This window comes from Homarus americanus, unplaced genomic scaffold (assembly GCF_018991925.1).
Source record: "Homarus americanus isolate GMGI-L3 unplaced genomic scaffold, GMGI_Hamer_2.0 scaffold19179, whole genome shotgun sequence".
Classification (NCBI taxonomy): Eukaryota; Metazoa; Arthropoda; class Malacostraca; order Decapoda; family Nephropidae; genus Homarus; species Homarus americanus.
In genome coordinates, this window is record NW_024754174.1 from 55683 (window position 1) to 70000 (window position 14318).

General features: G+C 42.6%; 1 protein-coding gene across 1 annotated transcript in view; it reads left to right on the top strand.

Moving 5' to 3' along the window:
• The window catches only part of LOC121855706 (melanopsin-like), a 46332-nt gene that overhangs the window by 17494 nt on the left and 14520 nt on the right, over positions 1-14318 (top strand). The window contains exons 2-3 of the mRNA XM_042350792.1: positions 7317-7447; positions 10506-10639. Of these exons, the coding sequence (XP_042206726.1) occupies positions 7317-7447; positions 10506-10639 (265 nt within the window). The remainder of the gene's footprint in view (positions 1-7316; positions 7448-10505; positions 10640-14318) is intronic.

A 14318-nucleotide genomic window follows, 5' to 3' on the forward strand; every position in this document is an offset into this window, starting at 1 on the left:
GACCACTGATTCATGTCTAGCGTGTTTCTTAGGAGGCGTGATGGCGGGCGGGTGTACCAAGCGCAGTTATCGACAAGGAATTTCAAGGCCGCCTGTCTGCGTTGGCTTATAAATATACTGTACTGTACCTATGTGAGAGAGCCTTGAGACGAAGAGTAACACAAGAGAGCGTACAGTAGTATGTGTTGTGTTGACCTTGGTGTAGAGTACCTTAATAATGCGGTGGACACAAGCAGGCGATACTGGCCTCTCTCTCTCTCTCTCTCTCTTTCTCTCTCACTTCCTCTCTCTTTTTCACCCATCCCCCATCTTTCCAAGCCTCTTCCTTCTCTCTATCTATCCACCTCCTCCCACACCTCCACTCTCTCCCCCTCTCCCACACCTCCACTCTCTCCCCTCTCCCCCCCCCCCCACTCTCAGAAACGCCTCTCCCCTCTCCCCCCCACTCAAACACCTCTCCCCCTCCTCCTCCCTCCAAACACCTCTCCCCTCTCCTCCCACTCAAACACCTCTCCCCCTCTCCCCCCCACTCAAACACCTCTTCCCTCTCCCCCCCCACTCCACTTCCTTTCCCCCCCTCTCCTCCCCTCAAACCACCTCTTCCCTCTCCCCCACTCAAACACCTCTTTCCCTCTCCTCCCCACTCAAACACCTCTCCCCCTCCTCTGTAAATAAGATTCCACAAAGAAAGAGAAACCAAGGAAAGGTGAAGAACAATTTACCTTTGTCCACCTTAGGTTATTGTTACAGAGAGAGAGAGAGAGAAGAATATCAAAAAGTAGTACATTATGTGATAAATTGGAATGAAACCGAACGATAAAAATTTGAAGGTAATGGAACTAATGATGCGAATAATGGTACACACACACACACACACACACACCAAACACACACACACACACACACACACACACACACACACGATTATTAATGATCCCCGTCTGCCTTATGGTTGAGACTCCTCTTATGGGTGCCCAGAGGTGTGTCGTCCCTCCCTCTTCTCCCTTCCTTACCGCTTCCTCCCTCACCTTCCCTCACTTCCTTCTTCTTATATTCTCCCTTTCTCAACCCTCTCCTTCCCCCAGCCTCTCCTTCTTGACCTTCTCCCTCCTCTCCTTCCTACCTTCTCCTCCCTCACCTTCCCTCCCTTATCCTCTCCTTGTCCTCCTCCCCCTCTCTTTCCCTCAATTTCTCCCTTTAATTCTCCCTCCCTCCCTCCCTCCCTCACTCCTTCCCTCCCTTATACCTACTAGAGTATAAATGGCTCGCCCTTCTAGGAACATGAATCCTGTGACCATCTGGAAGCGAATATTGACCTGAGGCTCATTCTTAACAACCTTTGACCTGAGACTCTTTCTTAACAATCTTTTGACCTGAGACTCATTCTTAACAACCTTTGACCTGAGCCTTATTGACCCATTTTTTCACTGATTGCTATTGATCTTACGGTCATTAGTGGCGAATAAGTATTACATAAGGAATATTTAAGACGTTATAAGTTAATGCGTTAGTGGTGACAGTCATCTTCAAGGTGTGTTAAATAACTGGGCTATTGGGATTTTTTATGCAATGTTTCTAGACAGTTACAGTTAGATACAGTTAGATACAGTTAGTTTAGCTTGTGTATTTTGTGTTTTCTTCTCCTGTTTATTATGTCTGTCTGTCTGTCTGCCTGTCTGTCTGTCTGTCTATCTTATTCACGCTCTCTTTTTCCTTCCCTCCCTCTCTCATTCACCCTCCTTCCTTCCTTCCTTCTCTCTCTCTCTCTCTAATGACTATCCTAAGTACCTACTTCACTACCCAATCCACACCTATTTTTTCTCTTTCTTTCTCTCGCCACACCCTTATTCTCTGTCTCTCTCTATCTCTCTCTATCTCTCTCTCTCTCTCTCTCTCTCTCTCTCTCTCTCTCACTTTAATGACTCTCATAGGGTCCACTTTACTACACTTGACTCCCCTAAGTCCCTTCTCTTGCTCTCTCTCTTTTTTCCCCTTCGTCTCTCTTTCCTTTTTTTCGGTCTATTATTTTTTTCTCTTATTTTCTTCCCCCTTCTCTCTCTCTCTCTCTCCTTCGTTCTTTACTTCCCCTCACACTTTCTCTTCCTCCTTCTCTCTACTTCCTTCAACCCCTTTCATCATTCCTTCTTCCCTTACCCCATTTCCCTCTATATTCGACAAACACAGACAAAACTCCTCTCGGTAATGCAAACAAGTGATGAGACTCCTAACCCAACAGGTGGCTGGGAGCATTATTAATGTTGGTGTGTGTGAGGAAGACTGAGTAATTATGTTGGTGTGTGTGAGGAAGACTGAGTACTATGTTGGTGTGTGTGAGGAAGACTGAGTACTATGTTGGTGTGTGTGAGGAAGACTGAGTACTATGTTGGTGTGTGTGAGGAAGACTGAGTACTATGTTGGTGTGTGTGAGGAAGACTGAGTACTATGTTGGTGTGTGTGAGGAAGACTGAGTACTATGTTGGTGTGTGAAGAAGACTGACTCTCTAGGGTCACAATACATCTCTGTGTTCCTCTTGATAGTAAAGGTAAGTGAATCGTCTTCCGTGCCTCAGGGATGAGAGGAGAGACAACCGCCATCCGAACCTTCTCTGTCTCTCTCTCTGTTTGTTTGCCTCTCTGTCTGTCTGTATGTCTGTCTGCTCGCTCCACCACCACGAGAGTAAAGGAACGTGACTGTCCGCTCCTTATACTATCATCTTCACTTCTGACAGGCTAAATCTTTAAGTGAGATAAGACCTCGCTCTCTCTCTCTCTCTCGCCTTGATATAAGAGTTTGGTGTAATTTATAGCGCTAATATCTGTCAGTGTTATCGTCTGTGTGTGTGTGTGTGTGTGTGTGTGTGTGTGTGTGTGTGTGTGTGTGTGTGTGTTTGTGTGTGTGTGTCCCTATGCATGGGTGCTAGATGTGAAAATATGACTTTCATCCCATCATTCCCCCCTCCCCTCCATCTCCATAATTCATACCACCTCTCACACCCACCACCCTCACCTCTCACACCACACCTCCCCTTCCTGATTACCATATAAACCTCCTCCTCCCCTCCTTCCCCCCTTCCTCCCCCTCCCCCAACAAATATGGCCAGGTCCAATATTTTTCCCCCACTATTCAGATCCCTGTTACAGCTGCCTATCCTCCAGAACATCACACCCTATCCAATGTCAGTAGGTTGGGGTTAGATTAGGTTAGGTTTGGTTAGATGGGATTAGGTTAGGTTATAATATGAACTCAGTATTAGAGTGAAGGGTGAGAGAGATGGCGTACCTCAGGTTAGAGAGACAGTGAGATGGTCAAACAGACACACACACACACACACACTCCTTGAAGGGGAAAATAGATATTGGTGTTGTATACAAAAACACATATGTCACCAGCCGAGACTTGTGATATCAGTAATAAGCGCTTATTAAGGGGCTCTAGGGACGCCTGTACAATGTCTTTATATATCCGTTAATGGATGTGAAAGAGCATTTGGGGGTGGTGGAGGTTGAAGGCTTTAAAACGAGGTGGCGTCTAGTGTGTGTGTGTGTGTGTGTGTGTGTGTGTGTGAGAGAGAAAGCAAGAGGTTTGTGTCTCGCTAAATATCCACCTTCAACTCTCTCTCTCTCTCTCTCTCTCTCTCTCTCTCTCCCTCCTCTCTCTCTCTCTCTCTCTCTCTCTCTCTCTCTCTCTCTCTCTCTCTCTCGCTCTCTCTCTCGCTCTCTCTCTCTCTCTCTCTCTCCTCTCCTCTCTCTCTCTCTCGCATTTTGATCAACTTTGTGTATTCATCAAACGTTGCTGATCAAGAAGATGAGGTCTTTAAGTCTGTGTTACAGTCTACATCATTATCCAGCGACAAAGGAAACAAATTGGACATTATATCTATACGTTGAGATTTGCATTAAGTCTATGTAGGAGTCTATGTAGAAGTCTATGTAGGAGTCTATGTAGGAGTCTATGTAGGAGTCTTTGTAGAAGTTTGTCTCAGTAAGAATTATTGTGAACTAAGGATTGTTGTTATCTTTAATTAATAGTAGTATTGTAATTGTTATTAGCGTAATTATTATTGCTCTTGTTCTTCTTGTTATTCTTGTTCTTGTTTTGTTCTTATTTTTTGTACTTCTTGTTCATGTTCATCTTCTTGTTTTTTGTTTTTTTCTTGTTATTGTTCATGTTCTTCCATTATTACCTTCCTCATCATCGTGGATCTCACTGCTGTTACATCCAACGCACAGGACACAGATTGAGGAAGCCTTTAGGTACCACATCATCGTACATTCTCCTCAACATGAAAACAAACCAAGATATTTAGTTCCTGGGTTCCTTATGAGAAAGATTCGTGTTAAAAGGCTCTGAGCAGTATTGTTTGGAGTTTGGGAATATAATAGCAATAACTATATGAAGAAAAAACATCTAACTGGTTCGCTTTCCCTTGTGGAGTTTCAGAGATGATGGAAAAATGGTGTTTGTTATTAAATGCAGCGAGACTATGCATTAGGGTGAGAAATTGCTGAATTGCGAGAGATAAGGTTAAGGGGGGAGGGATGGGGTGGTTGATGGGAGGGGGTGTGGTTGATGGGAGGAGGGGGGGAGGGTATCGCGTGATGTAGTTATTCCAAAGAAGGTGAAGGAGGAGGTTGGAGGAAAGGGGGGGGAGGGGGCAGAGAGAGGGGCAGGGTGATAATGGAGGTCGCAGGGAACGAAGGAGTGAGGGAATATTTGGAGGGTATAAGGGATGACAAGTGAGGGAGGAGACAGAGAGAGAGGAGGAGAAGGAGAAGGCCTTCTTGGAGGTTGTACATAGAGAAAGGTCAGGAGGTCAACAGGTGGCTTAACTCATTGCCCTGATAAAGATACACACACACACACACACACACACACACACACACACACACATACTGATGTTGTTTCATTCCACTAACTAGCGTATGTATCTTGTCTAGTTAGGTTAGGTTAGGTTACGTTAGGTTAGGTTAGGTTAGGTTAGGTTAGGTTAGGTTAGGTTAGGTTAGACTCTTAAAGTCTCTCTGTCTTTCCCAGTTACCTTCACTTGTCTTAATGCCGTTACTACCACCACCACTACTACCACCACCACTACCACTACTACCACCACTACCACCACTACCACTACCACCACCACCACCAGCCAGGCACAATGACGAACAGTTGTATAGTGTTATGAGTAATTAGGTTGTCAAGGGTGGGGTGGTAGTTCAAGAGGATGCATCAGCCCTAAAGAGCCCTGAAGAGAAGACAAGGGAGGGTCTGACTGAGGGGATCAAGGGCGAAGGTTCAGGGACGGAAGGAAGAAATAGCTCTCTCTCTCTCTTAGTCCTCCAGTATTCTCGAGGGGCTGTCATATCATGTTACTCGAGGGGCTGTCATATCATGTTACTCGAGGGGCTCTCTTGTCATGTTTGAGGGGCTGTCATGTCATGTTTGAGAGGCTGTCATGTTGGTTGAGGGACTATAAGGGGCTGGAGTTTCATTATTTCCTGTCACAATATCCTGCCTCAGAATCTGTCATTTCATCCTACTCCCAGAAGCTCTCATATCACCCTACTCCCTGAAGCTGTCATATCATCCTACTCCCAGAAGCTGTCATATCATCCTACTCCCAGAAGCTGTCATATCATCCTACTCCCAGAAGCTGTCACTCCCAGAAGCTGTCATATCATCCTACTCCCAGAAGCTGTCATATCATCCTACTCCCAGAAGCTGTCATATCATCCTACTGCCAGAAGCTGTCATATCATCCTACTCCCAAGCTGTCATATCATCCTACTCCCAGAAGCTGTCAATCATCCTACTCCCAGAAGCTGTCATATCATCCTACTGCCAAGCTGTCATCATCCCTACTGCCAGAAGCTGTCATATCATCCCTACTCCCAGAAACTGTCATATCATCCCTACTCCCCAAAGCTGTCTAATCATCCTACTCCCAAGCTGTCTAATCATCTCCCTCCCAGAAGCTGTCATATCATCCTACTCCCAGAAGCTGTCATATCATCCTACTCCCAGAAGCTGTCATATCATCCTACTCCCAGAAGCTGTCATATCATCCTACTCCCAGAAGCTGTCATATCATCCTACTCCCAGAAGCTGTCATATCATCCTACTCCCAGAAGCTGTCATATCATCCTACTCCCAGAAGCTGTCATATCATCCTACTCCCAGAAGCTGTCATATCATCCTACTCCCAGAAGCTGTCATATCATCCTACTCCCAGAAGCTGTCATATCATCCTACTCCCAGAAGCTGTCATATCATCCTACTCCCAGAAGCTGTCATATCATCCTACTCCCAGAAGCTGTCATATCATCCTACTCCCAGAAGCTGTCATATCATCCTACTCCCAGAAGCTGTCATATCATCCTACCCAGAAGCTGTCATATCATCCTACTCCCAGAAGCTGTCATATCATCCTACTCCCAGAAGCTGTCTAATCATCCTACTCCCAGAATCTGTCATTTCATCCTACTCCCAGAAGCTCTCATATCACCCTACTCCCTGAAGCTGTCATATCATCCTACTCCCAGAAGCTGTCATATCATCCTACTCCCAGAAGCTGTCATATCATCCTACTCCCAGAAGCTGTCTAATCATCCTACTCCCAGAAGCTGTCATATCATCCTACTCCCAGAAGCTGTCATATCATCCTACTCCCAGAAGCTGTCATATCATCCTACTCCCAGAAGCTGTCAACATCCCCCAGGATCCCTAGCACACTGTTGATTAATATAAACACTTATATGATGTCAACAACGACCTTCATCCCTTGACTACCTGGGGCCTGATGACGTCAGTTAGTGAGGCTGGATGACGTCAGTTAGTGAGGCTGGATGACGTCGCTTGTTAAGGTTTGTTTACGTCACTTCCTGGGGTTTGACGGTATAAATCTGCTGAGGTTTGATGACGTCACCTACAGGGGCTTGATGATGTCACCTGCTGAGGTTTGATAATGTTATCTCCTGGCGCTTGATGACGTAAATCTGCTGATGCTTGATGACATCACCTACTGGGGCTTGATGACGTTACCTGTTGAGGCTTGATGACGTCACCTGATGAGGCTTGATGACGTCACCTCCTTGGGGGTTTGCTGACGTCACCTCCTGGGGGGTTTGCTGACGTCACCTCCTGGGGGTTCGATGACGTCATATCCTTCCACTACTTCTTCAGAGTATAATTGACCCTTTAACATTATCGTCTTGCAGAAAAAACACGGAGAAAAATAATATTAATTTATACATTCCTGTTTTGACCCATTCCTGTTTTGACCCATTCCTGTTTTGACCCATTCCTGTTTTGACCCATTTCTCAGTTCCCGGGCTCTGAGAACACCCTCCAACCTGTTGATCCTGAACCTGGCAATGGGCGACTTCCTGCTGGTGGCGGTTCTCGGCGTCTACGTCTACAACTCACTCAAGGAGGCACCTGTCGCGGGCAAGCTAGGTAAGACTCTTCTAGTCTGAGTCTGAGTGAGTCCCCTCTATGTCTCACCACGAACACTATTACCCATTATAATCTAACTCTAATTATCTCTCCACTTCTAACAACCTCATTAGTTTTTAATTTGATTGTTTGTGTGTTATTGACCTAACTGATGGAGTGTTTATTCTCACGAGTGTATAATTAACCCCTACGTTTTTTTATTTGTCTAACAAGAGGAAGGTCGATTGGGAGGTCGATTGAGAGAGATATGAATAGAAGGTTAAAGAAACGTCATATAAAAGTTTCTCTCTCGTTGTGTTATACCGCACAGGTAAACAAACCTCTTAATGAGAAGTACCTTGAATATCGGAGGTCCTGAAAAGCCGAGGTCGATTACGTGTGTATGTATGTATGTGTGTGTGTGTGTGTGTGTGTGTGTGTGTGTGTGTGTGTGTGTGTGCGTGTGTGTGTGTGTGTGTGTGATACAGGGAGGCACTCGTGTTTATTACCAAGTCTTCGTTGAGCTGACAATCGGCCTAACACACAGTACCTATACGATGGCTGGTTTCTATTGGATATTTAAAGGGGAAATACTACCTTTAGAGCTTTGTGTTGTTTAGCATTGTCCCGGTCCCAAGGTATAGGCTTTAGTTGAGATCTTTTGTTTATTGTTTAAATGTTCATTAAACCGGTGTTTTTTTTTTGGTGTTTTTTTTGTTTTTGTTCCTTCACCAATAAAATTCAAGGTGAAGGTGGGTTATATAGGCAAGAGAGAGAGAGAGAGAGAGACAGAGAGAGAGACAGAGAGAGAGAGAGACAGAGAGAGAGAGAGAGAGAGAGAGAGAGAGAGGTTTAAACACGGCATCCACTCTCCACTATCCTTTGTTCTAATGACTGTGTTCACTCATCACTATTCCACCTTAACCCTACCTTCTATTCCTCGTCCTCTCCCTTCTTTTCCTTCTCCTCCTCCTCCTCCCCCCCTTTACCCCCCTTCCACTACTCATTCACTATCTACGCCTACTGTTCCATTTCAATTCCAGCCCACTCTTACCACCAAGTGCATTCTCTCTCTCTCTCTCTCTCTCTCGGCCAACTAACCTCTTCATGATAGCTAATACACGGAAATAAAACAAATTTCTACAATACATTTATATTACCTTCAATATTTTTAAAAAGGATGAAGAAACTAATCTTCGTCCACACAACTATGTAACTTGTGACACTTGTACAAAAACACACAAAAACAGATGTCTTTGTAGAGTTTAATTGTTAGAGAGTTTATTAAAAAAATATTGAAGTTATTGCAAAGATCAAGCAAGGGTCATTTGTAAGGTCAAGCAAGGGTCATTTGTAAGGTCCAGTGAGGGTCATTTGTAAGATTCAGTGAGGGTCATTTGTAAGGTCAAACGAGGGTCATTTGTAAGGTCAAACGAGGGTCATTTGTAAGGTCAAGCGAGGGTCATTTGTAAGGTCAAGTGAGGGTCATTTGTAAGGTCAAGTGAGGGTCATTTGTAAGGTCAAGCGAGGGTCATTTGTAAGGTCCAGTGAGGGTCATTTGTAAGGTCAAGCAGTGACACTCTAGAAGGTCTTATTAAGTAAAGATTTTTTTTTGTCTGAGTTATAGAGAGAAATCCACACTGTAGGAATTATACTCCACATCCTCCTCTGTCGGTACTCCACACCTTACTATATGATACTCCACACCCTACTATATGATACCCGACACCCTGTTCTATGATACTCCACACCTTACTCCACATCCTACTATATGATACTCCACACCCTACTCCACATCCTACAATATGATACTCCACACCTTACTCCACATCCTACAATATGATACTCCACACCTTACTCCACACCCTACTATATGATACTCCACACCCTACTCCACACCCTACTCCACATCCTACAATATGATACTCCACACCTTACTCCACACCCTACTATATGATACTCCACACCCTACTCCACATCCTACAATATGATACTCCACACCTTACTCCACACCCTCATCCATGATACTCCATTTTACACCATTACTAAGTCCACCAAATTCTTCCACCAATCACTTAGACAAAATAGGAAAAAGACTTATGGAAAAAAAGCTTTATTGAGCTAAACCAAACGAAGCTAAACCTGGATCGTATAACAGTTTTCTCACACTTGTATAATTACTTTTGTTCTTTCCTTTCTATTTTTTGTTCTTCGTGTTATATGATTGTTAGTTTTTTGTTCTTCGTGTTATATGATTGTATGTTTTTTGTTCTTAGTGTTCTATGAATGTTATTTTTCCAAGTTCTGTATTTGATTACGGAATAATAATATTAACAATAATAATAATAATAATAATAATAATAATAATAATAATAATAATAATAATAATAATAAAAATAATAATAATAATAATAATAATAATAATAATAATAATAATAATAATAATAATAATAATAATAATAATAATAATAATAATAATAATAATAATAACAGGAGGCAATTCTCCCTTTACATCACCAATGCAACCTAACCTAACCTAACCTAACCTAACCCAACCTAACCTAACCTACCCACGCGAGCATTTAAACAATATCCAAATGAATTTACAGCATCCTTAGCATCGTGTGGTATAATTCTACAGCCCTTATTGACGTCATTAGGTTTTTTATAGGTAGATTATAGAGAAATATGTGGTATTGTTGACGTCATATACCAAAGTTACTGCATATTTAAATTATTGTGGGATTTTAAATGAGCAAGGAAGGATTATATTATGTTATATTTTATACAGTATTTTTGTCTGTCTGTCTGTCTGTCTGTCTATCTGTCTGTCTGTCTGTCTGTCTGTCTGTCTGTCTGTCTGTCTGTCTGTCTGTCTGTCTGTCTGTCTGTTAGTCGTTTCTCTATACCTTTTACTTCACTTCCTCCTTATCCTCGTCTTCTTCTCCTCTTCCTCCTCCCCTTACCTTCCTCCCCTCATCCTCACCCCCTCTTCTCTCCTCCCCTGCCCTCACCCCCACCCCCTTCCCTTTAATAACTACACCTGTTCACCCCTCTCCCCCTCTCCCCCTTTTCCTAGGTTGTGATTTCTACGGTTTCGTGAGCAGTCTGGGGGGTACAGCCTCCATTATGTCTCTGGCCGCCATCTCCTTCGACCGCTATCTTGTTATTGCCTATCCGCTGGACCCCTTCAAGAAATTCTCATACAGACAGGTAAGGAGGGAGAGGGGATAGAGAAGGAGGGAGAGGGGGTAGAGAAGGAGGGAGAGGGGGTAGAGAAGGAGGGAGAGGGGGGGAGAGGGGGTAGAGAAGGAGGGAGAGGGGTAGAGAAGGGGGGAGAGGGGGTATAGAAGGAGGGAGAGAGGGGGTAGAGAAGGAGGGAGAGAGGAGGGAGGGAGAGGGGTAGAGAAGGAGGGAGAGGGATAGAGACGGAGGGAGAGGGGTAGAGAAGGAGGAGGAGGGGTAGAGAGGGAGGGAGAGGGGGTAGAGAAGGAGGGAGAGGGTAGAGAAGGAGGGAGAGGGAGAGAGGGAGGGAGAGGGGTAGAGAAGGAGAGGGAGAGGGGTAGAGAGGGGAGGGAGAGGGGGTAGAGAAGGAGGGAGAGAGGGTAGAGAAGGAGGGAGAGGGGTAGAGAAGGAGGGAGAGAGGGTAGAGAAGGAGGGATAGGGGGTAGAGAAGGAGGGAGAGGGGATAGAGACGGAGGGAGAGGGGGTAGAGAAGGAGAGAGGGGATAGAGAGGGAGGGAGGGGGGTAAGGCTGAGAGATAAAAGTTGAAGGAAAGAAAGAAAGAAGGAAGGAAGATTGGAGATAGTTGTGGAAGGAATTGAGAGAGAGAGAGAGAGAGAGAGAGATTGATGGCTAAAAGAATCGACTAACAATAAAAATAAATAAAAAAATAAAAATACGGTTAAAAAGTATATGAAAATTCACTTATATTATCAATACCTGACAAATCCACTCAAACACAATGCTAAAATTAACACTAACAAGGACGTCTACTAACCTATGGAGCAGTCAGTTATATACACCTGCGATACAACCTCCTAAACATGACCTTAACCCCGCCAACTCCCACGCGTTCTAACAAGCACTAAACGACCCTAACACTAGTCATGGACATTTAAATCCTCAAAAGTTTTAACCAATTTTATGGATAATTCTCGTATTTGTTAGATGATAAACTTTATTCTCATATTTTCCAATTTTAGGTTAAATGAGAATTATAATCAATCATTAATTAGTTAACGAGTTATAGCTGGTCCCGTCCCTCGCTGGTCTGGGCTCGCGGTTAGAGAGACACTAATGAAGGGTCATCTTTAATCGTCTTTTTTTTTATCCCTAATTAACCCCTAAAAAATATTTACCTGAACTTTAATTAAGAGAGGCAGATAGACAGACAGACAGACAGAGGAAAACCTATATTTCACTAACAAAATATTATACTTAAGAAAAACACATTGAAAAGGACATATAAATTCACCAAGAAAGAAACTAGGAAAAAATAATGATAATGAAACGAAAAAACAAACAAGTAATGAGTAACACAACAGGTAAAGTACACCTGTAACTTCACTCATTATTGCCAGGTATAGGTAAACTCCCACGGGTAGTCCTAACACATCACCTCATCCAGTGATTTTTTGGCCTATTTCGTTCTGTCATCTGTGTTTAGTCAATAGGCCTATGGGTACGGACAGAAGCGTTTTTAAACACTTCTAACTACTGTTCATTGTTTAGTTAAGAAATATATCTTTCCAGGTCAACCTAACTTGCGGTATTTTGTTCTGATATTTAGTTTCTTGAAGCAAAAATGTCGGCCACAAAATCTAATCCAGCAGTTTTATCAATATATTTTTTTCTTATCGGAGGAACCTTTTGGCCTGAGAGTGATAGCTGTAAGGGTTTTGCGGGCTACACACACACACACACACACACACACACACACACACACTACATATAAACAACATTTCCCCCCCCCAAAAAAAAATCTCCTTTAAAATTATATTAATTATCCCTAAAAAAAAAGACTAGAAAACGGGAATAATGTCAACAATACCTTTAAAACTGTTTGTTATTGTTTACTTTACAAGCAAACGGTAAACAAAATGACGGCGTCTGATTGGTTAATTCGCTGACGGTATGAAGGATGAAAAAATATAATAAGGGGAATTATTTAAATTTTAAATCAATTAATAAAAAAAAATCATGATTATTTATAGAAAGTTTTTAATATATTGGATGTTTTTAATACCAATGATAATTATTCGTATAAACAGTATGTGGATTGCTTGTGGTGGTTTATTATTAAGAAGACAATATAATGTAAATAAACAGATACCTAACCTAGCCTAACCTAACCTAGCCTAGCCTCACCTAACCTAACCTAGCCTAACCTAACCTAACCTAACCTTCACTAGAATTCAATAAAAAAAATCGTTAATATTTTTGGGTCGATAAATTAACCTTACTCAAACTCTAATACATCGTGTACTGTATATATGCTGTATAATTTTGTGTAGCTTAATAGTAAATATATCAATTCAGTACAACAGAAATACAATTAATAAAAGTTCAAAGAAATGCTTACTTGTTATCTGGTTAGTTGATAAATACCGAAAAATATACGAAACTTGGATTCAGATTCGTGAACCCGGAGCAGTAGCCATTGGTGCATTATATTGTACATAAATGCTTCGGATTCATGAGTGTGAATCTCGGGGTTCGTGGTTCAGGAGAGGCGACAGGACTTTTGTGGGTGACTGTACACTGTGAGAGGCTTACCACTTCTCTACACTTCTCTACACTTCTCTAAATAAACACTCAGTGGTGGCAGGTGTGGAGGGGGTGAAGGTACAGTACAGGTGCACTGGTTAGGTTAGGTTAGGTTAGGTTAGGTTAGGTCTCTAATCTGGGGAAATTTAAAATAGATAAGTAGTCAGTATATATGAGAATATAACTCAGATTAAGGTGACTGTGAGACTTCAAAGACGGCTGGTACTCTCTTATCAAAAATGGTGGCTAGATTTACCCTCGTTACTAGAGTGAAGTAGTGACAGGTGTGTATATATGTGCCAACAGCAGGTGTGTAGGTGTTGGTAAGATTGTCAGCCTTACATACCAGAAGGAAAAATAATCTCTAAGTCAAGTAATGAGACTGATGTGAGCAAGATGTAAACAAACCCTCATCATCTTTCATCCATCACTTAAAAAAAACAAAAACGCGTCAATAAAGTCAGTTCAGTCCCCCCGTTAATATCAACACAGAAAACGGTCCTGCAGTCTACAGAAAACGGCCTAATATCAACACATACCCTCAACCGTAAATAAACAAACATCTCATTAAAACTAGACTAATTACTCATAAGGAAAATTAACATAGAAAACGATTTTATTTATTTCAACTCAAACAAAACGAACCTGTGGAGACTTTAATAAGAACTTTACCTTATCAATGGAGAATTTTCCTCACCTCACTCACGAATTCCAACTCTCTCATCAAATTCCTAGTTGTTCCCCAGGCTAAGCTTACTATTATAACAACACCACACTTATACAAAGGCTTAGCAACGCCATATAACGTATGTGCTTCACGTATAATATAAATTCCAGCTTAGATTAAGGATATTATAATTCCTTTCATCTTGATACCAAATTTCTGTCTTGTTTACCTGAGCATTCACGCTAAGTAACACCTGTACAACACTAATGAAATACCTGTGTGTGCGTGTGTGTGTGTGTGTGTGTGTGTGTGTGTGTGTGTGTGTGTGCATCAGTCTAGTCTTTGCCAATATCAGATCCATACACACGTCAGTCAGTCTTACTTCCTGTCAGTCTGTCTACACACCAACCTGTTAACATGTTAGTTGAAGTGGAATGTCTGTCTATCTGTCTGTA